At 37.6% G+C, this 27,501-nt stretch overlaps 1 protein-coding gene across 6 annotated transcripts in view; it reads left to right on the forward strand.

Moving 5' to 3' along the window:
- The first annotated feature begins 1,472 nt into the window (after positions 1 to 1,472).
- The window catches only part of LOC106077828 (trithorax group protein osa-like), a 41,198-nt gene continuing 15,169 nt past the window's right edge, over positions 1,473 to 27,501 (forward strand). For 2 of the 6 annotated variants that reach the window (XM_013238537.2, XM_056031701.1), the window contains exons 1-10: positions 1,473 to 2,115; positions 3,928 to 4,860; positions 12,785 to 12,922; positions 13,254 to 13,454; positions 13,616 to 13,654; positions 21,777 to 21,900; positions 24,402 to 24,506; positions 24,709 to 24,825; positions 24,950 to 26,173; positions 26,654 to 27,162. In XM_013238537.2, coding sequence (XP_013093991.2) covers positions 4,132 to 4,860; positions 12,785 to 12,922; positions 13,254 to 13,454; positions 13,616 to 13,654; positions 21,777 to 21,900; positions 24,402 to 24,506; positions 24,709 to 24,825; positions 24,950 to 26,173; positions 26,654 to 27,162 — 3,186 coding nt within the window. In that variant the 5' untranslated portion in view covers positions 1,473 to 2,115; positions 3,928 to 4,131. Of the gene's footprint in view, positions 2,226 to 3,927; positions 4,861 to 12,784; positions 12,923 to 13,253; positions 13,455 to 13,615; positions 13,655 to 21,776; positions 21,901 to 24,401; positions 24,507 to 24,708; positions 24,826 to 24,949; positions 26,174 to 26,653; positions 27,163 to 27,501 lie in introns of all 6 variants that reach the window. The other 4 variants (XM_056031699.1, XM_056031700.1, XM_056031702.1 and 1 more) reach the window with 4 other exon arrangements.

The following is a 27,501-nucleotide window of genomic DNA, read 5'->3' on the forward strand; positions in this document are numbered from 1 at the left end:
AAATCAGGTAGGCCTACCCATTAGAGTTGGGTGGAATTAACTCAAATCCCGAAATTCAAAATCCCAGTCTTCAGCGAGATTCGAACCCAGGACCGCAAGGTTCGGAAGCCGAGCGCTTAACCACTCAGCCACCACGCCCCCAGAGGGAAGGGGTGAAGAAGCCGTTCAAATTATTTTACAAAGGTTAAGTTGTATTTCATTGAAAATCCGACATCTTTATATCCCATGAATGCCTATTATAGCGATGTAAAGGTCATCTGTTTATATGCCTACGGTTAACGAAGGTGTCCTGTGGCAAGCGCAACGACCAACCGCCTCTACCTTACCCCAACTAATGGCAAGTACCCATTAGAATCGGACTGAAAGGCGCCCAAAGATTCCGAAATTAAAATTAAAAACAACAACAGGAAATGTAACTGTGGTAAGACAAAGACATTTAATAATAACTTAGTTGTTTCCCCTGTTACTAAAATAAGTACTATTAGACTATAAGACCATTTCAATAACGTGACCTGACTATATTGTAATTAATTAGCCTAATGCTCCCTATTTGACTTATATTGCAAATAATTTGACTGTTATCTTAGTTATTCAAGAAACTGGGATACGAAGATGTACAGTGGTTTGTACTCCAAATTAAAAGAATATAAATCTAGATCCAGGTCCTTTTTCTCCATTGAATTCTTCGTGTGTTGTCTTCATAAATATAATAAGACCGAAACACAGTTGGACCACTCAAGGGGCTTACATGTCAAATCTGCATGATTTTAAAGAAAGAACGATAATAAGCCTTTTATGTTATAAATCTGTTTATTTAATATTCATCTTGTTGATAAAAATCATCTTCTAGGACGTGAATATTGTTCAAAATAGTTCATTTCTACAGGAATCTTTTTTTTCTTCTTCTTCTCTCCATATTTTTTATTTATACTTCCCATACAGCCGAGTCGATTGACTCACCAGTAGGGCAGAAATAAAGCTTGCTGAGAATGTGAGATTTGCCTCCCTTTCACCCATGGCGCTCTATCAGTCGATTGTCAACCCCTTTCCTCGCTCGATGCGCGCAATGACTGCTTGAGTTGCTTGAGCCTTGTGTAGAGAAAAACTACACTTGGCTTTTACGAGGGGTGGTGTTTTATAACGGGAACAGCCATAAAATATTTTTACCCAGAGCGCTCATAATTATTAAACTTTTAAATATTTGGTTTTAAAGTTTAAATTAAAGCATTGCACTTGTGTCAAAATTTATAATTTTATTGTTTTGAAGTAAATCATTAGCGTGCTTATACACTTTCAGCGCCAGATACCAAAAAAAAAAAAACTTCGCTCGATAACATCTCTACGATCTTTGGCCTTCGTTTGACGTCACCCTTAGACCCAATGGTATTTTCTGGCTGTTCGTATTACCTCCCCAAATTTATATAACTTATCATACTCGTTTTAGTTGATACCATATGATAAATGAACTGATATTGAAGAAAAAAAATAATTAAGATAGATTATGCATTCAATTATGAATTGTTTAAAATTTTAAATTTGACAGGGCAGTGTTAATACGAGGCATAACAAAACTTCCGCTAATGTATAGGAGGCATTCAGAAGCGTTGAAATGAAGGAAGGTTTTGGTCGAGAAAAAAAAAAATACATGACGCATCACAACTCCAATGTAAACTTGCGCTCAGTCAAGGCATTAAAGAAAGAATTACCAAGTACTGTTTAGCGGATGCTGTGTGCCAAAAAATACTCCTATGAGTGTAACTTTTGTACGGAAGCTTGACAAACCGAAAGTAATGAATACAACCAGATTGATAAAGGCTCAGGCCTTTTTACCCTCATATAACACGCCATAGCGGATGAATTCAAAACTGACTGTCGAAAATCTGTGATATTCCCGCTTATTGAAGTGTACAATATCTCTTGTGTTTATGATAAGACCATGCTGCCTGGCGCTTAACTTTTTTTTTTTTCTGTGTTAAATTGTTTTTGTTGTTATTCATCAATTGGCATCAGCGTGGAACACACGTGTGAAACATAATTAGGAATAACGAAAACCAAGACCAGGAAGCAAGCTGCTTTGGATCATCAAGGTTGTGGATACAACTTTCAGAAGATAGGGTGCGTTACCGTTTAAAAGTTACGAAAATATATTACAATATTATTAGATTTAGACTATTTAAAACTTATTTTTGAAATTGTAGCTTAACAAAAGTCTTGTACTTTAGTCGGTGAGTATTACCGTAAACATTTCTGCATAGTTTAGACTAGATTATATTGAAAATAGAGATTTGTCTAGACCAACTTCAACCGCTTTTTCATAGCGATAGCAATTTCTAAACCAACATGGAGGTCGAGGTAGATCTAGACAAGTCTGGTGGTTAAGTCGAGACTGTCTAGTTCGGGTTGAATGAGAATTAGATATCTAAATCTAGATTTAAGATCTAATCTTATTTAAATCTAGTCTAGTAGACTCTTAATCTGGAATAGAGTCTAGATCTAGTATCTATATTCTATAATTATGTCTAGACAATAGACGAAGACGTCAGTGACTCAATTCTAAAGTCTAGATATCTAATAATAATATAGCCCGTGTATGCATGTACTGATGTAGAGTGAAGAGTGTAGTAGTGTAGTTTAAAGTTAGCCTGCTGTAGGCTAACTCAGTTAACTCTAAAACTGTAGAGTGTAGATCTAGAATCTAGAGCTAGAAAAGATATCTAGATTCTATAATTATAATGAATGGTAGACTCCAGTCTAGATCTAGATTTTCTAGATTCTAGAATATATCTAATCATCTATATTATAATATTATATTCTAGTCTATAGAAGTATAGATGATTAGATCTATATAATATATATTTATTCTAGTCTATAGATCTATATAATATATATTTATTCTAGTCTAGATCTAATATATTATATCTATTTAGACTAATTTAGATTTAGATCTATATTCTTGAATCTCAGTTTAATTCTAGATATTCCCTAGATTCAAGTAAATCTAGAAACTAGATAGACTGACTATATAGTCTTAACTGACTTAACTAGAATTAATAGCTCTAATCTTTAGTCTTAAGTCTTAAGATATAATAAATCTATAGTAGAAGTAGATTCTAGCTAGAAATAGTCTAGATCGTCACTAGTCACCTAGATGATTGTAGATCTAGTAAAAGTAAAGTACTTTAGACAGATTATACAGACTAATATAGAGAGAGTCGGGTTGTATAATGTAGATCTATGAGTTCTAGATCTATAATATTCTATATATTAGATAGAACTAGGTCTATAGAGGCAAGAGTACTCTTATGAGATCTAGATCTATATATACAGATTCTAGCTTTAGAAACTATGGCCTGCCTTCTATATCATTACAGTTACAGCTACATAATAAGTCGCAAAACTAGATTTTACATTCTAACTTGTAAACTTCCAAGTTTCATTCAGTTTACATTGATTCAGTATGGATGTAGACTATACATTACACAATACCTATACCTGTTTGCTTTTTTTTTTTTTTTGTGAATGTTGCTATCTCAGTGTCTGTTAGTAACCTAAGTTTCATGAATAGGGTGTAGGCAAAAGTTACAATATTCTGTCTATAAGCTGTAATAAAAAGAATGCCTTCGCAAAAATGTACCTTCTTTGTAATGTGTAGTGATTCAATGACACACCGGACTAAAGTTCATGACTGTAGTATCATGTAAAAAAAAATAATTTTATAATGTAAAAGAAATAAATTTTATAAACTATTGAAAAGTTCAGTTCCTTATCTAGTTGTGGTGGTTATTGTGTGTGTGTGTGCATTCCTTATAAATTTATAATCTTTAATTAGTGCAAAGGTGATCTTTATTTTGTTAATTGATGCTAGACATTATGTGTTAAGTTAAAACACTGATTGAGTGAAATTTAATCTTTTTTTAAAAATCCAAGATGTAAAAATGAACAGATTGCTCTTTGCAATGACTATGCAAACACTGCATATCCATATGACTATGGACAATGTGATAGGATTGAAGAAAACTTTTTAGCCTCTAAAGTTTGATGGATAAAAACTTGTCAAGTACGATATGTAGCTTTCGGTTTCAAAACTTGCAGAAGTGGCTGCAAATTTAAGCAATTATTGTTAGTACAGATATGAACAATGGGACTTACTGCTATCCTGGGGGTGGTGGACATGGACGAGCAAGGTATTCTGGGGATCCTGATCAGTTTGAAAAAATGGATGAGGGATCTATAAATAATGTAAACAACCACCCGATGACAGGGCCAGGATTCATTGGGTCTCCATCTGGTCCTGGATACAGATCACAATTTCAGAGCTCAGATTTTAATACCCAAACATCAGAAGATGACGTCTGCGGTCCTACTAGCAGGTCCACCTCAAATTATGTAAACCAGGAATATCCCTTAAATTCACAATATCCAGGTCATGCACACCACTACCCCCCGCACTCAAGATATTACCCAGGCACCAGTAAAGTGTCTCCGCCGTTGCATCCTGTTTATTCAGCAATGGTTGGTAACCAGGGTGGAAACTATGGAGGACAGCGGATACATGGTGTCCCTGGCAATACATTCCCAGGTCAACATATAGGAACAACTCCAACGCTAAACACTTTGTTGCAGTCTCCAAGTACACCTGCTAAAACATCACCCCCTGTTAGCACATCAAATAGCCGTGACGAAAACATGCCGGCAAGCCTTCAGCCAAAGAGTGAAATGAACTCACCAACGCACTCTCCATATTCCATGCATCAACAGCAGCAACCTCCACCATCAAATTGGGCCTCAAATTCAAGAGTTGGTGTTCATCCATACATGTATCCTCAACAGGGACCTGGCTCTTCGCTCTATAGGAGTCAGGTAAAAAAATCTGATATATAGCAGTACAGGCATTCCAATGACACTGTTACCCCTGCTTGCAACTGTTGTGCTTCAGTAATGCTTAATATTTTGCATCCAGTTTGACAGTTACACATTTTAAATTTTAATTGCATGCAGTTTTTGTTTACTGTGACTTTAAAAAAATTATATGATTGTTACATATTGAAATCCAGTGTTTAGTTCTGCATGCTTTTATATGTATATATAAATATATGTTCCCCGGAGGAATCAAACCATTTTTTTTTATTGTTAAAAATCATTCAGTGCTATACTCACTTTTAAATTGCTTAGGAAATACCATCAGTGTATGTGTAACTATAATATTGAGTTTATTGTTAATATAAGTTACACATTTAATATCCTTATTGTTTATAGTTATGAAGTATCTGTGAAATTTAAGCCTCAGTTTTTAAGCCTTGTTTGTGGTTGTAATTAGTAGTGTTGCTGTTAATTTCTTTTGGCAGGGATTAGATTGTTGTTATTTCTTTGGGGCACATTTATTTAATTTTGTTTTAAAGATCAAAACTCTTTTAACTTATGTTAAAAATAGATTAATTTCAAATGTTTTAATTTTTTTTTTTCAAGATTTAAAAAAAAAAAGAAATTGAAATTGGTTCTGAAGGACCTTGAAAGTAAGATTGCATAAGACAAAAGTTATTTTTCCACCACCGTTGATTCTATTGTTTATTTGTGTGCATGTTTAGCAGAGATTTACTGTGTGTGTGCTGGCAATGACCTTTTTTTGGGTATATACATATATCTGTAAATTTAACATTACATTTTTTATACACTTGTTTTCTATTTTTTTTTTATCATATCAAATGTTAAGTGTATCTGGGGAGGGTTGTGTTGCTAAATTTTAATAGAATACATTTAGTTAGCAGTCTTTATATACATTAATAAAAAAAAATGCCTAATATTTATTTTTGTTGTCATTATTACACATTTTAAAAACATTGTAGGTGTGTATAAAACTGGCAATATCCTTTTTTTTTTTTTAAAGTATTTGCTGCATTTTTTTTGTTTCTTTTATTCTTATTATTAAACTTCTTGGGTATTTTATGTGTTTATTTTAGACCTCATAGCACTTGATCATATTTCTTCCATGGTGCACATTTTTCAGTTACAATTTGATATTTATAAGAGTGTCTGTTATTCCCCCTGAGTTGTATTTTGTCTTTGATTCAGCTTTTAGTCAACCACTTAGTGCTTTTCTTTTTTTTTTTGGGTGATTTGATCATTCGTCTTACCAGCAATTATGTGTGTTTCATACAGCATGACTTAACCTAGCTTGCATATTTTTGTTTTGTAAATGGTGGAATAGTCTTGTCCATTGTGGTTAATTTTTTTTTAAAATATAATTTTAGTAAACTGAGATGATGTTTTTAAACTGAGGTCATGTTCTTTTACATTTTTAGACGTGCACTATGGCAGAGTTCTTTGAGTGCGTTCTATTTGTTCTGATCAATTAAGTCAGATGCCGTTGTGTTGAGTTTTTTTTTTTTTTTTTTGAGTTTTTCTTAGTTGGCGGTTCAAATAATGTATATATGTATGTCAGTTCTATTTGGTGACAGCCCCTCTGGCGTATGAAAGAATCAGACTCTTGAGTAAGGTTATCACTCCAGTTATTAGCCATTATCCTATGTAGGGCTTTGTTTTGGTTGTAGCCGTTTACTTAAGGGGGGGGGGGACGGGCAGAGATCTGGATGGTGGGCGAGCAAAGGAGCCATTGTACCAGTGCATTTCTTTGGCTGGTCAAGACAAGGGCATGATGGTAACTGCGTTCTCCGGAAACATTTGGCTGTTGCTTTAGTACCACGATTCAACAGGATTACAAGTGACTATTCTTTGATGTTGGGTCTATGTCTGTCTCTCGTTTATATTTAGTAAAATAGCGTAAATTTAAAAAAAAAAAAAGGAATTGTAATGCCTACTTATGTAGTACATGTCTAGGTAAACAGAATGTTCGAAAGTGGGAAAAGTCCGTTGTTGCTTCAGGTCAATGCAGTTGGCTCCATTAGCGTTCTATTCTAACTGTTCGTGTGATATTCAACTTAATAGGAATGAGCTTACGCACGGCGCTACCAATAGATCAGTGTGTGTATGTACAAGTAGTTATTAATGTTAAAATGGCCTCGTCTCAAGGTCACGCCGCGTCTCCACCAAATCAATAGATATCCCAGTCACCACACAGACAGTGTCGGGGGCGGGATAAAAGCAAGGACACGACTTTGAAAAAAAAAAATAATAAAAAAAAAAATGAACCAGGTCACGAAACCCCCTTGCATCATCAGGAGCCATTATTAGAACGTCCGTGATCTAATTTGATCACACCGTACTAGGCGCTCTCCAAATAAATGACTGAGTCTGTGTGTGTGTGTTTACTAGAGAGGGTGGTGTGTGCCTGATCATTTGCGCTAACCCGCGTCTCCCCTACCCCCCCTTTTCCCTTTCACGCTTGCCCCCCCCCCCCCCCATTTCTCGCGTTCCCATTTCCTCGCACTAGTGTCAATAAATATTGACCACTTGTGGTCACTTGGCCGATTGATGTGTGTCGCATTGAGGTGGCGGGAAGGGGCCCTGTTTGCTAATGCTGACACTATATAAAGGTTGAGTTTTTCGGTCATCGTGACCTGATAACAATTTTTTTTTTCTTCCGTTGGTTTGCTTCTTGAAAATCTCATCAGCCCCTCTCACTGAATGGTGATTATCTCCCTGCGTCCTCTCCAAGAAGCTACTAGAACATACCTTGGGCTTTAGTAATATGTAGACTCGCATTCTTACAATACGTGCACACAACATGGTCAGTATTTTGTTATATATATATAGCACATTTTGGTCCATGAACGAAAATTCCTTAATGGCATTCAGACAGTTGGTGAAAAACGGATAAGGCTCTCAACGAATATTTTGGTCTGCTCAACGACTCCATTACTTTGAGATAATTATTAAGATGCAGAGTCGAACACACGATTTCGAAACTTCAAGATCAATGCGCTCTATGTTTATCTTTATTCTTTCTTTTTTTTTTTTTTTTTTTTACTAACACAAAAATTTAACCAATAAAATTTTAATACTATTCTCTTTATTATTTGAATTTTGTAGGTCAAGCCCTTCCTCTCTCTCATAGCCCAGTTGATGTTAAATGCAATGCGATTGGTTTTGTTGTGTCGGGGCATCTCTTCTGTCCACACACTACCTTCACCTCCTTAGTAAAGTTTGTTAGTTAACACCTCAGGCCGGGCCCCCCCCCCCCCCCCCCAAAAAAAAAAAAAACAACAGGTAAAAGGAAATTGTCTTATCTTCACGTCGGGAGTTAATGCTCATTGCCGATCTCTTACTGCTGAGCATCGTCTTTGTACTCGGTGACCCCAGGGCTCGTCTGACACAACAAATACCTGTTGCGGGAAGATAGCTGGTACCGTCGTTTGAACTCCTGTCACCTTACCTCCCCCTCCCACACACACATACACCTCCCTCTCTTTCACGCATTTTAATAAAGGCATTACGTCGCCAACCGACGCATGCCAACACACGTACACAGGGAAACGTATTTTTTTTTAAGTAGGTGGGGGGGGGGTGTCCTTTAATATCGAACTCCCAGGTGTATTATGTGGAGCTTACCAATTTGTATTTTTGTTTCAATTTTGTTTTAAGGATTAGGAAAAACATACTACTCTAAGCTGGAAAAGAAAGTTTCCCTGAGAATATTTATTTGTGTAATATTAGAATTGTGAACAAAATGTACGATCACTGTAAAACCTCAGTAGGTTATTTGTTAGGATAGAACAGTGTATATTACTTGTTAGGATAGAACAGTGAATATTGCTTGTTAGGATAGAACAGTGAATATTGCTTGTTAGGATGCTTCAGTTACAGTGAAAACATATGCTCTCGATGATTCCAGCCGCTTCCTTCACTTTGTTTGGTTAAACTCGTATGCACGCGAGATCAAAACCTGGGCGATGATTGTCTTTCAGCTATTGGGGCCAGATCTACTCACTCGCATTGGGAGTACTTAAAGAGTTTCACTGTATGTTTGTCTTCCTAGAGAAACGTTGTAGTCTCTGTCAGACCCACATGCTCGACATTTGTAAAGATTTCTTTAGGACCCAGTGTTGAAATGTTCTCTGAAACCGTCTCTGTATGGTCATGGAACGTTTAGGGCAAGGAGCTGACCAACTGAAAACCTCTCGCTAGTTTGACCACAGCAACGGATACATTTCGCGTCCCATAACTCAAAAGTGTGCATCGTGTGCAAAGTCCCCCCCCCCCCCCCCCCCCCCCCAAGTCGTAGGGCTTTCTAAATGTCCATGCTATGTCAGTGGAAAATGGAATCAAAAATAGTGTTTTGATAACTGTGCAGTTCTTTTACTATTGTAGAAGCGTTGCAAGATACGACTTTTTTAAAAATGTCTTTCATGGTTCCTACTTTATAGACATTTATAGTTTCGTCTAAAAGTAAGCCATGCATAGCCGTCCTTATCGTTCTTATCGTTAACCGGATGTTCTTTGCATTGTCTGGCCTATTTAGTCATCTGGAATGTTCTAGGCTCGGGGTTTTTTGTCTCTGGTAACCGTGAATCGTGGTATATGCTCTTCCTAGTCTAATCGTCATCTTTAATGCTTTCTACTTTTCCAATTCTATGGCCCATCTGGTCGCGCGGTATGCTCGCTGGACTGTAGTTCGGTCGCCTCGATGGTTCCGGGTTCGTACCTTTGCCCGCTGCCATCACACGTCGTCCTGCGGGAGGTTTGGGCTAAGATGTAGATGACCTTCAACTCTGAAGGAACACCCGAAACATGTAAAAGAGTTTACAAACATGCCTGAACTTTCAATGGAGGGAGTGTGTGCACCTTAGTGCTCTTCCCGAAGCTAATGTCTCCAGGAAATTCAGTAGATGTATGTACTTGAGAAGCACGATGTTTTAGTGCTAAATATTGTGACTATAGTAGTTTAAAAGTAGTTTAAGTTTAAAAAAAAAGTAAAGTTCCGCTTTCAGACCTCGTTGTCTATAGGGGCTATTGTGACTATAGCTTAGAATAATGACTTTTTTTTTCTCGTAAGCTCGTGTGTGTGTGTGTGTATAGGTCATTGCATTGGTTGAGACGGAGAGAAAATGTAAAGGCGCAGCTTGAAGGGACTTGTTAGATGGGTAACAAATGTCTCCGTACACACCCCAAACTTATACCGCAAACACTGATATTTCAACGTCAGTAGTCATACAGTAGTACAGCACAAACACGATTTTGATATCAGCTGTCCTGATAAATCAACAGCTTAAAAGCTCAAATACCACCGGCTAAGCGCGATCGTTTCAATTGAGTATTCTCGTTTTATTTGAAGTCTCCTTCGTCGAGCACTTAGAATGAGCCTTATGTTGAACAGTACATGTCCACATTCATCTTGGCTTCTATGTGTGTATGTATTCTTGTCTAGTTTCATTCTTGAATTTTGATAGCTTCAGCGTCTCATTCTCACCGTGCCTAGTTCATTTCTCAGTTTAATGCTCTAGGCAGTGGGGCCTTGAGCACTTCTGGCAGACCCACACATTTCCTATTCGCCCTCTCCCCCCCCCCCTTCCCACCGTCCCTTTCATGTGACCTAACACTATGAATGGAATGGGGTGGTAGAGTGGGGCGGGGTGGGAGGTGACGGTGGTGAACCATTTGTTTAATCATCAGTTTGTGTGTGTGTGTGTTAGCGGGTAGGGGTGGAGATAATGTTAAGAAAGCTGTGCATGTTAGGGAGCATGCTTCAGTTACAGCTTTAAAAAAAAACTACTCACGCCAATAACCAAAGCAGATCGCTAAGCGTAAGCAAACCCTCCCCCCCCCCCCCCCCCCCCGACAGCTGGTTTAAGAGAGCACAATAAATAGAACAGAGCAAGTGTCTGCAATAGAATGTGCACTCGCTGACACCATGCTATTTTTGTCCTTTTTTTTTTTTTTTCTATAACGAGGTCAAGACTTGGCCTTGAATTCTTTTTTTTTTCCTTTTTTTTTGTTTGTTAGGATTCCCCTTTCTTCACTCCCCCTCTTCATGTTTTCTCTCCCCTCTCCTACTTACCCAGTGAATGGAAAGTTAGAAAGCCTCTCTTTCTCTTATTCATTCTTCAAAGATTGTTAGGGGAGGATCACTCAGAAAGTATTGGATCAAGGCAGTGTAATTAAGTCAGAATGGGAAGCATGTCACCCCCTCCCATTTTTTTTCAAAGGTTATAAACCTTTTCTTCAACATTAATATAAGGATATGGTTTAAGTTTTTTTTTTTTTTTATACAAAAACTAAAAATCTCTATGTGTTTATTTCAGAACTGTACGTATTTGAATTGATTTTTCTATGTACAGTTAGGCATTCAGCGTTTCTTTTGGACAAATTTTAAGTTACTGTTTCTCAAACATTGATATTTGTTGAATAATATTCTTTTGAACATATGCCCTTGAAACAGATATCAACTGGTTGACAAGTGTCTTATTTATCTAGTTCTTTATAAGTTTTATTATTTATTTTTATTTTTTTTTTGTGTGTTATGTTGTCCTGGCATACTGTTCATTTGAAAGTAACAAGACATATGTCTTGGTGCAGACTAGGCTGGTCTAGATGGTCAGGAAATGCTGATCACATTTCAGTTCAACTGGGCAGTGCCTATCACACTTAACTTTCAGAGGACCGTGTGTGTATAGATGTCTTCATTTCATTTCTCTGTAACATGCTTCCAACTTTGATCTCATTGCTTTTTTTGCTTGGTCTCCAATCATTCATTAGTTCCACTTGTAATTTTTTGTTGGTCAAATTGAAGTGGAGTCATTCACAAGTTAATTCACTACAATAATTGATTGTCTTGGCTCTGGATTCAACTCACAGCATGGCTTGATTGGTGTCATGTGAACTGATGCTACACCAGCCTATTTCAGGAACTAGACTAACATGTCTTAGCCCAAAACATGACACTTTTTTTTTTTTCGTATTGATCTGTGTATTCTCTATAATCCTCTTTATTCAAAGAAAATTATAGCTAGACAATCAGCTTGACATGATGCCACCTGCTTCCAACGGGTTAAACGGGTTAATCATTAATTATTTACTCACACTTGAAGAATCTTGATTAATCTGTAAGCATTTTGAAACATGTACTGTTCACATTTCCTTTTGTATACATAGAACTTGTACTTAAAATACTAAATTTGAGATTTTTTTTTTTTGGGGTACAAATGTGGTTCATTTATTATTATTTTGTTTAAATTCATTAGTCACTATTGATTCCTTTCTACTGGTTTTGCATGCTAGCAGATGGTAGCATGTCTTGTTTAATGGCTGGTAGGAAAAAAAAAGATTAGTCCTAGTATTATTTTAGCTTTTGCGGTTCATTAAATTTTTTTTTTTTTAAAGTTGATGAATACTAAATGAGTTAAGCTGCATAGGAATGTTGTTTCGGTTAAATTTTTTTTTTTTTTTTTACTTGGAATTGGACTAGTGAGTTTTGTTTGGTCTCTGAATAACTTTTTGTTTTAGTTATTTCATTTTATTTGTTTTTATTTTGTTAAAAAGAACTAACTTTTTACAATAATAGCTAAACTTGTATTTAGTTTATCAGTGTTACTTAAAACTAGGAAACTAATTTGTTGTACGCATAACAAATCAGTGTTGATTACCAACCTATTGCACTATCTTTATTCTTTTAGTAGTTATAGAAACTCGTTTCAGATGTCTATGTATTTATCATGTTGTTGGAATGAATTATAGGAATCAAATTATTAAATAGTAGAAGAATCTGTTTAATATTGTTAGTGGAAGTACTGTGTTAATTAAGTCTTTAATAGTGCTGTAAGTAAACTTCCTGTTTAGTCATGGGTTTAAATTATGGAAATGAAAGTCTAATAAAAGATTTTTTTTTTCTTAGTCTGGCGGCAACGACATGAGCCAAGGCCGCCGGCCAGCAGTGGGTGGTTCTTACCCCCAACAGGGCGGCCAGTATATGAGCCAGCAGATGGCCATGGGACCTGGGCCAGGTTCGCAGAGATTTATGATGGGTGGACAGGTAAGTTTCAACTATGATTAAAAAAAAAATAAAGCTGGCTATTTTATTTCTACTTGTTACTATTGGTTGAAAATGAATTGTAAGTGTTAAAGTAAGCATGTCATGGTAACACCATGCTGACACTATGAGACTATTGATGATGGGGGAAAAAAATGTGTTAAGATTTAAAGTAAACACAATAAAACACTTATTACAAACAAAACAGAAGCATCATGTAGGAAATGCTGAATTTTTATATTTTTTTTTTTCATTAATCCTTCTGAAAATTACTATAACACTAATATTTATTGTACAAATGTCATTGTGAAATGTTAATTTTTGTTTCCTCCAGCTGCCCAATCAGATGTATGGACATGTCCCTCCTCAGCCCCAAATGTATATGCCCCCTTCACAGCAACCACCTGGTCCTCCACTCTCTCCAGCTGCTAGGCCCCCAACTCCACAGCAGTCACAATTACAGCAGATACAAATCATGGTCCAGAACTCTCCAAAGCAGCCATCACCTGCTCCATCTGATCACGGCTCTGTATATGTAAGTTCAACTTTTGTTCTCATCACTTAGAGAGATGTTTGTTAATTATTAGTTGGCCACATCATTTTCTTGTTGCCTCTCCCCATCACCCAACTATTTATATTACTGTGGGATCATTAAAATAAAGACCATTCTATATAAGTTTTTGTTTCATTCAACAGTCAATGAAACAAGAAGAAAACAGTCAAGACATGAAATCAGTAAGTTTTGAATTTTTTAAAATACTTTTTTTTTTGTTTTTTATTCTGATCTAGCCCAAACTTTGAAGTTAGGAACAAAGAAACTGTCACTCCATTTGAATTTTAACAGTGAAATATGAACAAATAGACTAGAAAACATTCCATGGAAAAACAACTTTGTAACCATGTTAAACCATAGAATGCCTATAAGACCATTTACAAAAGCCATTTAAACAAAAACACACAGAAGACTTCATATTCCATTTCAGTAGCTGTTCTTTGACATAGTGTAGGCATTTACTCTTCACTACTGTAATACACACATCCTACTTCTATTTATTTCTGTTAGTAGTCTTGATTGAATTTTATTAAAACTTATAAACATTATATTTCCAATAGTCAGACATTTTTTATTAAAAAACAAAAACAAATGTTATACATGCATTTTGTGGGCTCCTACATTTGACTGTGTTTTACTGTTCTTCAAGTTGTCTTTTCTTTTAATATTCTTTTTTCGTTTTTTGTTGTTGTTTTCAAATATTTATTCCTCATTTTGTGTTTCCTCAAGGACAGTTCTACACTACACTCTTATTTATTGTGCAAAGTATAGAGTACCAATCTAAAAAGAATTCTCCTGCTCCAGCTAACCCCACATCTCCCCCCTCCTCCACAGGGACTGATAACATTGACTTACACAACGACCCACATTTGGAAACTTACGGAGACGTACCTATATTAGAACCTATTAGACGAAAAGGATTCGCATCGTTGGTTAACCGTTTCACGACTTGGCCACCACGCCCCAGCCCTCATTAGGCGCCGCATACAAGTAATTATCTCTCCTCCCCTCTCCCTACACACAACAATGTACCCTTGTAATAATGACGTGTCTCAAAGCTTGTACAAAAAAAAAATCGTACTGTATGCAGCATAACATTACTCCAAACAAGGTTAGACAATCCATGTACTTGTGCTGCAGCGATTCCGTTATCAAAGAATATCTCGGTTATATATATTTTTTTTCTTCTTTAGATTATATCTAAGTTTGAAATTCTCAAACCATTTCAGCTGTATACATTATGTAGTGCCTTTGAACTTGACACGCCTTTTGAATACTCTTAGTGTAAGGCTTCTACCTCAAGCAATGTTTGCACTAGCTATCGCAGCTGGTTATCTAGTGTCGCTACACCTGTATACAGTTGGCACTAGTGAAATACATTGCTAGGTCTCGGGACAACGCTAGATATTGTTACATTTCGTCATTTTATAACCATAATTTTATAACCGGTGTACTTTGAGAGACCCCCCCCCCCCGATATTTCTACCGAAGCGCCGCCACTGCACTACACACGCATTCAAAGTAGCCGCTGGTGTAGTGCCAGTCAGCTAAGGTAGAGATGTGAAAAGTTTGAATAAAATCAACACGGGTACCTGCAGGATCAGGTCTTGAATTGAGGTGAAATGATTATGGACAATAAATGTACAACAAATGAGTAGCGCACGTTCTAGCCAATAAAGAGAGCCAGTGGACATTGAGCTGCCAGAGAGAGAGACAGTGGACATTGAGCTCCCAGAGAGAGAGAAACAGTGGACATTGAGCTCCAAGAGAGAGAGAGCCAGTGGACATTGAGCTGCCAGAGAGAGAGAGAGACAGTGGACATTGAGCTCCCAGAGAGAGAGCCAGTGGACATTGAGCTCCCAGAGAGAGAGCCAGTGGACATTGAGCTCCAAGAGAGAGACAGTGGACATTGAGCTGCCAGAGAGAGAGCCAGTGGACATTGAGCTGCCAGAGAGAGAGAGCCAGTGGACATTGAGCTCGCAGAGAGAGCAGGAAGAACCGATTAACTCAAGACACGTCTGTAGAAGGCATCTAGCTTGGATGCATGTATTGGACTGTGGCGCTATCAGTTTGAAATGTGACTGCACTCGTTGGAAGCTTCAGCTTACACACAAAAACGTTCTCAGACTAGAAACCTCTGTATCATTTTCCTCTAGTGTGCATTTGAAGGAGCCCTCCTCTGTCTTACTTATTTGTTCACTGGCCCACCTTTATGAACCTCCGCCCTGATCCCATCGCCTTGAATTTCACTTCAGTTTGGCATTTTCCATGGACTTATTGCTCTACTACACACACACACACGTGGTTGGTCTGTTGTTTACATCATTGACAAGGTTTCTTTGCTCTTCGCGCACTCTTACAACAGAAGTAATAGCTCTAAGGACGGGGAATAACTCAATTTGTGTAATGTATGATTTTTAATTAGGCAAAATTGCCCCCCCCCCCAAATTTAAACCTACAAGTAAACATTGGATTAGGAAGTATAAAGACGCATGTCCAAATCAACGAGAAACACTACTTTAACTTAATTGCTTTATACCACACTAGAAATGTATCTCTCTCAACACACTGACATGGGAAGAACTGAACAAATGTGGTTTAGGATTTAGTTTGAAAAGAAATGTTGTTTAATGACTTTAGGACTATTCGTAGGAATAATAAATGTCTACTATAATGTTTATATCATCTCTTCTATACATATCAAAGTAGTTATTCCACATTTACTATTTTTCATTACATTTGTTACATTTGAAACCCAAGAAATTGAAATGAAAACTCGTAATCTGATAGCGTCATTATTAGACGAAGTTGATTTTTTTTTCTTCTCATGAATTTGTGAATGATGATGACTTTAAGAGCGTGTGCCATGCCAGGGTTTGTTTCAGAATAGACTCAGTCTCGACATAGCAGATTTTCATATATTGCGGCAAAACCCATAAATAGCAAGCTTTTTTTTTTTTTGGGGGTATATCCGGTGTACAAAATAAAGGCAGTGTTATTTTATTTTAAAAGTTGGATGATAATTGTGTGAACTCCTTAGCACAGCAGAATCATAGTTTCTAATCTCTTCCGTTTGTAGCTTTGATTTAGTTGGCAACATTGAAGTTTAATCTATCGCCCTTGACATTGTTTAGTTTTTGTGTGTGAAAATCTCCAAACTTTACACAGTTCTACGGGCTAGACGCAACGGAAATGAACGAATTAGTGATCAAGAAGATAGTCTATGAAATGATCACACAATTTTTATTTGTATCAAATACAATCAACTTGTGAACACGAGCTTTGATACCAGCGATAGTTACCATTTGGGGGGTTGATTGTCGTGTTTAGTTTTCTTGAATGTATTTCTCTTGAACCACGCCAATGTCCTGGTGTTTCTTTTAGTATCGGTTTACTAGAATGGGAGCTTCGTAGGACAACAAATGGGGGACAAATAGTCTCTTTACGGAATGTAATACTAGTTTGCCCCCTTCCATACTGGTCTCATTCAGTGCAACACTTGAATACCCCACCCACCCTCCTCTTTACCATTCAGCATTAGTCCGCACACGACGGTTCACTTTAAAAATATAGAGTGAACAAGTATAATGATTAATTATACAAACAAACAAGTGAGACAAAAAGAGAAAGATAATCTTTGTTAACACAGCTCTTAACATCATTTAAGATCTTACTACCAATGTTTCTTCTAAAGTGGGAGGCAGGCCGCACATCTAATAAATGAACTGTGTTCAAAACGTGTGTACATCTCTATAGCGTAAAGCGAAGCCGTCCTTCTCTGTTGATTTGTTTCCACCGACTCAAAAGAATTGATGGGAGAGCAAAACAAAAAGCTACTACACTGCACTTATGGAGTGGACTGTATTACAGACTAAATGCTTAGATAGTTGTAAATGACAACGTCAAAAACAGCTTCGACGCTGGAGGAATTCCCTTCCCTCCTCCTCCTCTCCTCCCTGCTTTCATTATTCTCCAGGTCTTTTCTATTTCCCTCTATCTAGACAGCCTCGTTTGAAAAGAAAAAAAAATCTTCCAACACGGAGAGTTGGTGCTCCTTTTGCCATTACTCTTTGTTCAGGCTACGTGAAATAGGGAGGCGGGGGTTTCGCGGAGGGGAAAGACTGATAGGCCTGTCTAAAAATAACAACGAGACCCGTGCAGAGTCGACGTTCGAATAAGCTTGACTGGCGCAAAGAGGAAAAACCCCACATCTGCCTCGGAGGAAACCGCGAGGCTCTGTCAAGGATATGAAACACATTGGAGAAGACTGAAATAGTTTTTTTCCCCTTCTCTTCTTCTCTGATGGCATTCGTAATTCTTACCCGCCCCCTTTTATTTATATTAATTTTCCTTGTTCCCCCCCCCCTTTTTTACAACCTTAGCACGTAGTCTGTATATAATCTTTGTATTTGTCTAATTAGAATGAATTCGGGCCCAATCATTTTTTAAAATCTGAAATAGAAGTATTATTTTTTTAAAATCTGAAATAGAAGTATTAATTTAACTTGGTAACGCGTGCTTTGGTTGAATTGGTAAGATCCCGTTATAACCGAACTATTAATGTAAATAATGTATATAGACCAACCGGTTTCATTTAATCTCAAAACGTTGTGTACACTATGTAGGTACTGCTTTGGTCATTGCCACTTACTTCTTCCTAGGCCATAATGTAAATGCCCACACAACAGTATATGCCATGCTATTATAAAGACAATAGATCTATAATTTCTCCATTTAGATTTTGTATCCGTCATTAGTATGTTGCTGTGTTTAAATGCACTCATTTGTACTTAGAAAACTTTTTGCTTATTCTAATACTTCTATTCATTAGAGATATTCCCTCACTCACATCCCTTGAAGACAAACGCAGTGTTTTTTTTTAAAATAGTGAAACTCTTTTTCCCTTGACAGAGCCCCAGGTTGTAAACCTTCATTTTGTGATAAGCCTTGTGTTGGCTCTCCTCCATGCTGGCGTGTATTGATTTTCTAGCCCTCAGCTATAGATTACCCTCGGCCCACAACGAGCTAGCTTTCCTGCCTGGTCCCTTGCTCGGGCAGTCAGCACAAGCTGTGCTTCTAATAAGAACCCGCCTAAGAGCAATGCGCGTAAACGGTGCGCTTCGGCTATTGGGCACGGGGGTTGAACACACTGTTTCCAACTCGTCTATTTGCAATGCCGGATATCCACAACTTGTGCTGCACTGAACAGGATGTTGCCAATACGTGAATTTCGTCTTCGTGTTGCGCCTCTCTCTCTCCCTCCCTTCAAAATAACAGCCAGTATTGCAAGGTGGAACGTAAACTAAGTCCAACACTTAAAAAGTTTCGTCCTGACCTACCCGTCCCCTCGTTTCACGTGGGACTTCTCCTCGCTTGCTTTTAATACTAATGTTGGCAGGTTTCATTCGTTTAGTTTAGTTCTCTCTCTCTCTCAGTTTTTTCCCCCCTAAGCGCTGGAAAAGCACGCTTTTAAAAATGAAAGGATGGGGTGGGAGGTGGCATTAAAATTAAAGTTTAAAAGGGGAGTGAAATCTTACAGTAAATGTACTTCGTTTTCTATCGCGAGGAGAACATGGAGATTGGGTTAAAGTGAAGACTAAATAACTCAAGTCAAAAAAGAACAGGTATGGAAATATGTTTTATCTTGCCTATTCAGACCCGGCTAGAGCAAACAGTCTCTGCCTCCCTCGGCCCTTAGAAATAAACCATTATGCGAGCCAAGGCAGCGTAACACGGACCCGAATGCGAACGCTTGGTTGGAGGGACTTGAGAAATTCAATTAAAATACTCATTTCTGCACCTTGAGGAAATGACGGGGGTTTGGAGTCGGGGGTGGATTGCTGATCAATGCATGCATCTTCTTGTAGGCCTACATTTTTGAAAATATTAGTAAAATAGTTTCTTATTAGAAGAAATGTTTTTGTTTTTTTGTTGAATTTTGTGTGACCCTAAAGTATTGAAAGGGTTACGTAGCCAGAAGATTAAATCGGGATTTCCCTGAAAAAAAAACAACACAGCGGGGTAGGGGGTTGGTGAAGAATTGTACGGGGGAGAGGAAAAAAAAAACACACATTGATGTGCTGGGATCTACCCAATCTCTCTTGCCCTCTCTCTCTCTCTTTCTCTTCGTTCACTCACTAGACAGGGGAGAGAAGTTTACAGAATGAATTAGAAACTGGCGAGAGTAGTTCCGCTGATTAAACTAGCATCATCTTGGAGAGAGAGATTTGTTTTTTTAAATTTCTTTGTAATTTGTAAACCAAACCACTGCCACTACAACACTGTCTCGACTAACAAAACATTTGTGACGACCTCGCCACATCAGATAAGCATATTTAGTGTCGAACCCAATGAAGAGATATTCCATCTCAATCTCGTGTATCACCCTAACAACGAAATAATAAACCATAAATGATCAAGGTCGCCAGATTATTTCTATCCCAATTTTTTTTTGTTTATACCCGTCCACCACCATCTAGATCTCGATCTCATATTTTGCTTTTGGACATTCGCGAGAGGATCGAGTCTATTGCCCCCCCCCCCCCCTCTCCCCATACACGCTAGTCTAATGTGTACTTGTATACTAATCAACTCTACAATGGTATCATCATAGACCTTTTATTGTTTATTCATACCCGCACCCTGTTTTTTTTCCCTTCTACCAACATGTAATAAATTGTACTAGGAACTCTTCAATACAGCCCAGTGCCTTCACTTTAACGTTCAAGTTAGCTAGCAAGTTTTGACCCCCCCCCCCCCTTTTTTTTTCTCCTTTAGAAAAAAAAGCTTCAATGACAGTCAATGTAACTCGAATACTTGGTCGGTATGAAATAGACGTGTGGCAGTATATTTGAAAGATGTTAACAGTTTTATTATACTATTTTCTGTACTATCTCCAGCCTTTCTTTCCCCTTTTAGTCTAATTTTATTTTATTTTGAATATATAACGTCATTAGAAATTATGGTGCTTTGAAAAAGATAGGTAATCGCTTTCAGAGCTTTTAAAATAATACAGCTCGATACTTAGTGCCGTTATGAGGTATCGTAATCGCGCCACGGTATCGATCCTCGTCCTTGTGTTGAGCCTAGCTGGTGTGTATAGTGTCTGCCTGGCTTGGCCTGGCCTGCCTGCGCATACAACATAGTGGCTCGACCCAGGTGATAATAGAGCTTGGTTTCAGTCCAATACTTTTCCAATGTTGTAGCTTGGGCTAGAGACTTTAACAACGCCTTTGCTAGGCCTTTTTTTTTGTACTGTGTCTAGTGAATATGTAGACTAGGTTTTTAATGGTACGCCTTAGAGAAATGGGAATTGGCCCGAGTATTTTTTTTTCTTAAAGTGTTGATGCAGTGTTAGTGGGGAAAAGTTGGCGAAGCAAGGTTTTAGACGCTTATCGTTTCGGTAAGTTTTCTTTATTTCCCTTTAACGTTTAGAGGAAAGTTTCGTTACTGCCTTGTCCATCGGCTGTAGAGGTAGACTTGAAGTCATTCTTTACGTTATCTGTCCCCTCGTCTCTCTCTTCCAATGTTTTCTTCCCCAAGTTGTTCTTTCCTTCGCTCCTCCTCTGAATGTGTGTGTTACCGCGTGAACGAGTGAGCGGTGGAACTAGATCTAGGAGTGAGAAAGAGTGAAGGAAAAAGAAAGGGGGAGGGGAGTCAGGGGGTTGATGGGAATGTATGAACCGCGAGTCATCTTTTGGTTTCAAACAATCTTGCCTGTCTATTAGATCTATATAGGAGACGTGAAAAAAAAGATCGAATCATTTCTTAAGTCTAAGTCAATGGAAACAACAACAACTAAAAACAACACAGTAACAAAGCCCCTAGGTCCTAAAAAGTTGTCATTTAGCCCCCACCTAAATTGCTCCCATTGCTTATTTGATTTGAACATTTATTGATAATCTGTTTTCTTAATTTGTTGTTAATGCTACTGTAGATGAGTTTTTATTCAGCATAACAGTATTAATAGTATTAGTAATAGTGTAAGCATTGAGACTTGACCTTGTTTGTTATTGTTCTTTGTTTTGTTGTGAATAAACAAGCTATGTCATTTATGCCTTTATGGTCTCTTGTAGACCACTTTAAAAGTGACCTAACTTGATTTAATTATTTTTAGTCTGATTTCTCCAATAAAATCCCAAACCACCCTTCCCCCATCCCTATGCTATGTATTTCAACAAACACATTCACTAAAAACAAATAAGAAATTATTCTATCAGTGGAACAGCATAAACACTGTGTTGTTAGAAACTTGAGCATGAAAAATATGATTATAAGATTGAGATGTTTATTTCCTTCTTCTAGGAACTTGGTAATCCTGAAGACATAAGTGGAGAGAATTCCAGAGGCTCAACTGGTGTCCCCAGACCAGCACCATCCCCAGTTGGTTCTTCTGGATCTAGATCAAACACTCCAGCTTCCATTCCCGGTCAGTAGATTAGACTTCACTTAACTTGTTTTCTCTAGCTATCTGTAGTTTTCTTCTTTTTGTCTCTTTGATTGTCACTGCTATTAATGATTATTCAAGGTAATAAATGTTATAGCAGAATGATGCATTAACAGTTTGAATCCATCACAAGGAGGGTCTGTTTATAGGCAGTTAGAATGATCTATTCATTTGAAGACCTCACAAATTAAAGTCTTAAAATTTGTACCTAATGGTGGCAGGTTCTGAAAGTGAACATGAGCGTCCTAGTTAGAGTCCAACAACAATCTTTCTAGAGCTTTTTGCAAGAGTTTTTTTTATTGGTTTTGATATGTTTATTAACATTAGGGTAAGTTGAAGATGTGAACATTTCAAACTGTCTCTTTGAAGAATCAAATAAATCAAATTCTGAAATAAAATAGTACATTTGAGAAGGGCTTAACTCTTTCTCTCCTAACCGACGATACAAACGTTGATTCCATCAGAATATGGTAAATAATTACAAGTGAGAAAGAGTTAACAAATATGTATAGACTGGCTGATTTTGTTTGACTATTTGTTTTGGCTCATCTTTAGTCAACTCTTGTTCTGATCATTTCAGACATTGTCACATTTCTTTTTCTAGTTTTTTTTTCTTTTTTTCATAGAAAAAAAACATTCAACTGTCTATAGCTCTGAATTTCTGTAAAGTGTATAGTTATTTTATATTAATATATATTACTGTGTGCCTTATTCAGAATATTTCAATGAAGCAATTTTTTTGCTCAAAATTTAATGAAAAATTTTAAAAAATTAATTATTTAAGGAAATTATCTTTTTTCTCAATATTAATTTTTTTAAAACAAATATTGCCAGCACTTAAAAAAAAAACATTACAAGTTTTAAAATAAAATTATAATCTCAACTATAAGGATTACGCTTAAATGATTGTTTATAAATATCTCACTGTCAATATCACATATTTATTATTAATAAAATCTTACATCATTTCCAATAAATCTATAATCTCACATCTTTATTCACAATTAATATATAATCTGACATCTTTATTCCCCAATATATTTTAATGACACATCTTTATTTCCAATAATTTCATAAAATTGTCTTACCTTCAAGCCAGGAACTGAATAGTCTTGGAGGTCCAATGGGTTTGTTCTGCTAATTCAACATGAAATTGTCTTAAAAATTTCTCTCTCTTAAATGTAATCCAGACTCAGTTTGTAGTGTATGTAGTAGATGTACCAATCATTGTCTAGTTGCTAATTAGTGGATGGTATTAGTCACAACTTGTGGTTATCCCCACAACCCATACAACACAATAATGAAGGCAGACATTAAAGAGGCTGCTTTGTCTAAATACTCTGTCTGGTTTACAGCTGATCTGGCAGACCTTTTGTTATTGTTATTGTTAGTGCTATCAATAAACCCATTCAGTCCCCTGCACATAGAAGAGGTAGATTCCAGTTGAGGAGAGAGCTGTGAACTAATGTGCTGCTTTTGACAGGAGGGGAGGGAAACTCCTTGTGTGTGTGTTTGAGGGGGAGATGAAGCATAGTTGCATGTTGGGGGGGAGGGGAGGTAATGAATGGTGGGGTTGGGGGCATTGAAGGTGATAAGTCAACTGGGGCATTTCTATAGATTGGACAAAAGTTATGGGGATTTCCCTTTGAGGTGGTGGTAAATGATAGCAGTGAGAAAGGGGGGAAAAAAAAGGAAGAGGGGGATCATAGGAAGGTACTTCAAAGGGAGAGAATATGATAGTAGTCTTGCAGACAGGTAGGGTTTGGGTTTCCACTGAATGAAGCTTTTGAAATCCTAGCTTAGCTTTGACCATCAATTTATTTTTTTCCCTTAATTAATACAAATTAAGAAAGTAATTAATATTTTCTCATCATTAAAAGAAAATGTTTCAGAATTGTTCAACATTTGATTATATCAGTTTTAATTTCTTAATCAATATTTCATTTGTTGCTATAATTTAGCTTTCTTACTTGGATAGGAAGGTGTTAAAAAAACGTGGCTATTTGTTAGAAATCAAATGCAAAGCTCATGAAATACTCTTAACAAAGGCAAGCAGAATAGCTGGAGGCATCTAGGCCTATTAATTATTCATGTGATACTGATCAGTCGGCCCCTACCACACACACATAAACTCAGTCTTTCACAAACATACATTTATGTACTGCACCTTTAATCTGGGAGAAGTAAGTGTGTGTTCACTTAAGGTTTTAAGGACTGTTCCCATCTGTTTACCCGTCCACTCATACTGTATATTTGTTTTCTGCCATTATTATTGAATTATATACAATGTATATATATATCAGCTCACTTAACTTTGTCAAAGGAATTGTGTGTGTGTGACAATTACACATTTTACAAAAATATGTTTTAGTTATCTAGATATTTGAAAACTTGCTCAATTGTATGGGTCCTGTGTAGTGATATTTCTGTAAAATAAATTGAATACCAATGATGAAAATCATTTTTCTTTGCTTTGCTTGTAGGTGCTCAAGCTGGCAGTCCTATGCCAATACGTCCTGCCTCTGGGCAGGTTGATGGACAGAATAGAATGACACAATCTCCCATGGCTACTCAAGGGATGGATGCAGGTAGCGTTAAGTGTTTTTGTTTTTTAAATTATTTTTAAAAAATTTAATCAATCTATTTTCAAGAGCTTTTCAAATATTTATTGTATAATTATAGATAAAAAGAGATTTTCACACAACTTAATTTTGCCTTTGAATCAATTAAATTTTTATGCTATTTTATTTCTTATTTTAGTTACTTCTACATTGACATTATTTCTTCTAGGTTACACTCAACAAATGATGCCCCCACCCAACAGCATGGGGTACATGCCTGGAACTGGAAAAATGGGCGGTCCGATGCCTGGGCATTTTCCTCAGTACAATTCTCAGTACCCACAAGGTAAACACAAAAATATATAAATTACATGCAAAGTCTTGATTTAAAAAAAAATGTCAGTATATTAAACTAAAGTCAAAAAATTTAGTAAACAATGGTAGTAAATTCATCTTTTTTTTTTTCCCAGGTGGTTACAATAGACAACAACCTGGTATGGGGAGCATGGGAGGTCCTCCTATGGCAGGGCCCATGCAAAGTTACCCTGGATCTCAGCAAAGCATGTACCCTAATGGACCTGGCCCAATGCAAGGGGCTCCTATGTATGGAAATATGCCAGGAATGAACAGAAACTTGGGTCAACAAAATTATATCACTGGTCCTTATCCACAAGGTAACACCAACATGGGTGGAATGCCAAGCAACCAATACCCAGGTTACAACATGGGACCTATGCCTGGTCAGCATGGTATGCCTCAGCAAACTGGTGCCGGGCCAATGCCACCAGGTTCAGCCTCAGGACCTATACCTCCGAACATGGGGGCCCAGCCAGGACTCATGATGTCGCAACAGCACAATAGCTCATCGAACAAAGCTGCTCAGGCTGCACAGGCAGCTATGATGGCTGCTGCTAATTCAGTGGGTCCTCGAATGGCGCACACTCCTCGGGGCTCAATGAGTCCTTCCAGGGGAATGTTTGGACAGCCAGGTGGTCCTCTGGCTCAAATGAACAATATGACCAACTCACCAAACTTGGGAAGTCCTAGTTTAAACAGCATGTCCAATGCTGTTGAACAGTTAGCACGGAGTAGTGTTATGCCTCCATCTGCCATGGGGGGCAGCGCCACCTCAATAGCGTCGCCAGTGCCTAAGCCGGCTAACAGTCCAGCAGCTATGGCTAACAACACGTCATCCAGTATTGCTCACAGTGGTGACCATAACCAAACGTCACCATTGTCCAACACAGACACTCATGAGTCTTCTTCTCGGCCGAACTCCACCACAGCTCATCACCCTGACCTGCCCACTAGTGACTCCACCACCGGCTCAGACAGCTTGAGTGGCATGCCTAGTGACTCCACATCTGTAGACAGTGGTTTCCATTCCTCTGATCAGGGTGACAAGACGGACTCTGTGAGCACCCCAACCTTATCTGGGGTCTCTCCACCACCTTCCAGTTCTCACCACCAGAATGGGGATACCTCTAGGACGCTAGAAAATATTAGCCCACCTGGGCATATGGCTAGTCATCACTTACATCACCAGCACATGCAACACCCCCATCATCATATGGTTCCAGAGTCCAAGATGCCTTATAGTGATGGTGGGATTCCATTACCTCCCTCCTCTATGTCATCTGCCATGTCATTGATGCCTTCATCTAGCAGCAGTGTTGTCACCACAGCCAACACAGGTAACTTTGCCTATTTACTATAATTTTTGTGTCATTTGGAATGTAACCTGTATTTGACTTTTTTTTTTTTTTTTTTCAAAATAATGATTTGTCTCAGCAGCTACATTTTACTTTCTTCTTTGTGCCCTCCTTTAGCCAAGTTATCACATTTAATTAAGACTGTCCATGGGTCTTACTAGGGGATTAATTGATTAATTTTTAAGTGAACATGTTATATCACGATAATAATTACACTAAATATATTTCATCTGTCTTTGAAACCCACAACACATTTTGAGTTCTCTTAGGGGGACTGTTTATGAAGAAATTCAATAAAAAAAACTTAAGAGTAGGTAGATAAAAATGTGATTTAAAAAAAAAATAATTATTTGAGTGCTGTTAACGTTAGACATGGATTATATTAGTATTGCTGAGTTTCAATTTTATAATCATATTACTTCTTTGACCAGTTGTTTTCATTTTTGTGTTGCAACTCTTCAGGTCCCATGTTAACATCTGTAACACAAAGCATTATGTCTCCTGTCACGAGTGTTTCTACATCAATACCCCATCATCCCCACCCACATAGTCATATCATGGGTCCACACGGAGGACCACCTCCACACATGATGGGCCATGGGATGGGCCCTGGTCCACATGGGATGATGCCAAATGGAATGCCTCCCAATAACATGATGAATACTGGACACATGGGTGGCCAGATGGCACCAAACCTAGTTGGATCACACATGATGCCGCCAAACATGGGCGGACCTAACATGAATATGAATCAGAATGGCCCAATGATGGGAGGTCCAAACGGTCCTTTGATGAGCCATAATGGTCCCATGATGCCTGGGCATCCTGGGATGAATGCTGGTGCAAACATGCCCCCAATGATGAGTCAAATGCCTGGACAGATGAACTGCATGCCTCCTATGAGCAACAACAACAGTATGAATGCTGGCACCAACACTCCCTCTGATGAACCCCCCAAAAAGAAAGTCAAGGTAAAGAACTTGTTCTTCAGCCTTCTATTTTTCTATCACTTCTGTAGTATATATTTATTTTTTGCTTTGTACATTAGCTAGGCTTTAACTACTAGCAATGTACAAGCAAAAAAGTTTTTTTTTAATTTTTTTTTTTTTTTACTAACATGTTTTCCTAATGTACAGTTGTCCACCATTTCCAATATGACCTCGCAACACGGACAACTGGACATGAGATTGGCATTAACAATCCTACATTACATTATTTAATTAGTCATGCATTGAAAGTTTCATTCAATGTACTCTCTTTTAAACAGACAGTTTAAAAGTTTGATATGAAGCATTGATAAACTTTCCATT

Source organism: Biomphalaria glabrata, chromosome 6 (assembly GCF_947242115.1).
Source record: "Biomphalaria glabrata chromosome 6, xgBioGlab47.1, whole genome shotgun sequence".
Taxonomy (NCBI): domain Eukaryota; kingdom Metazoa; phylum Mollusca; class Gastropoda; family Planorbidae; genus Biomphalaria; species Biomphalaria glabrata.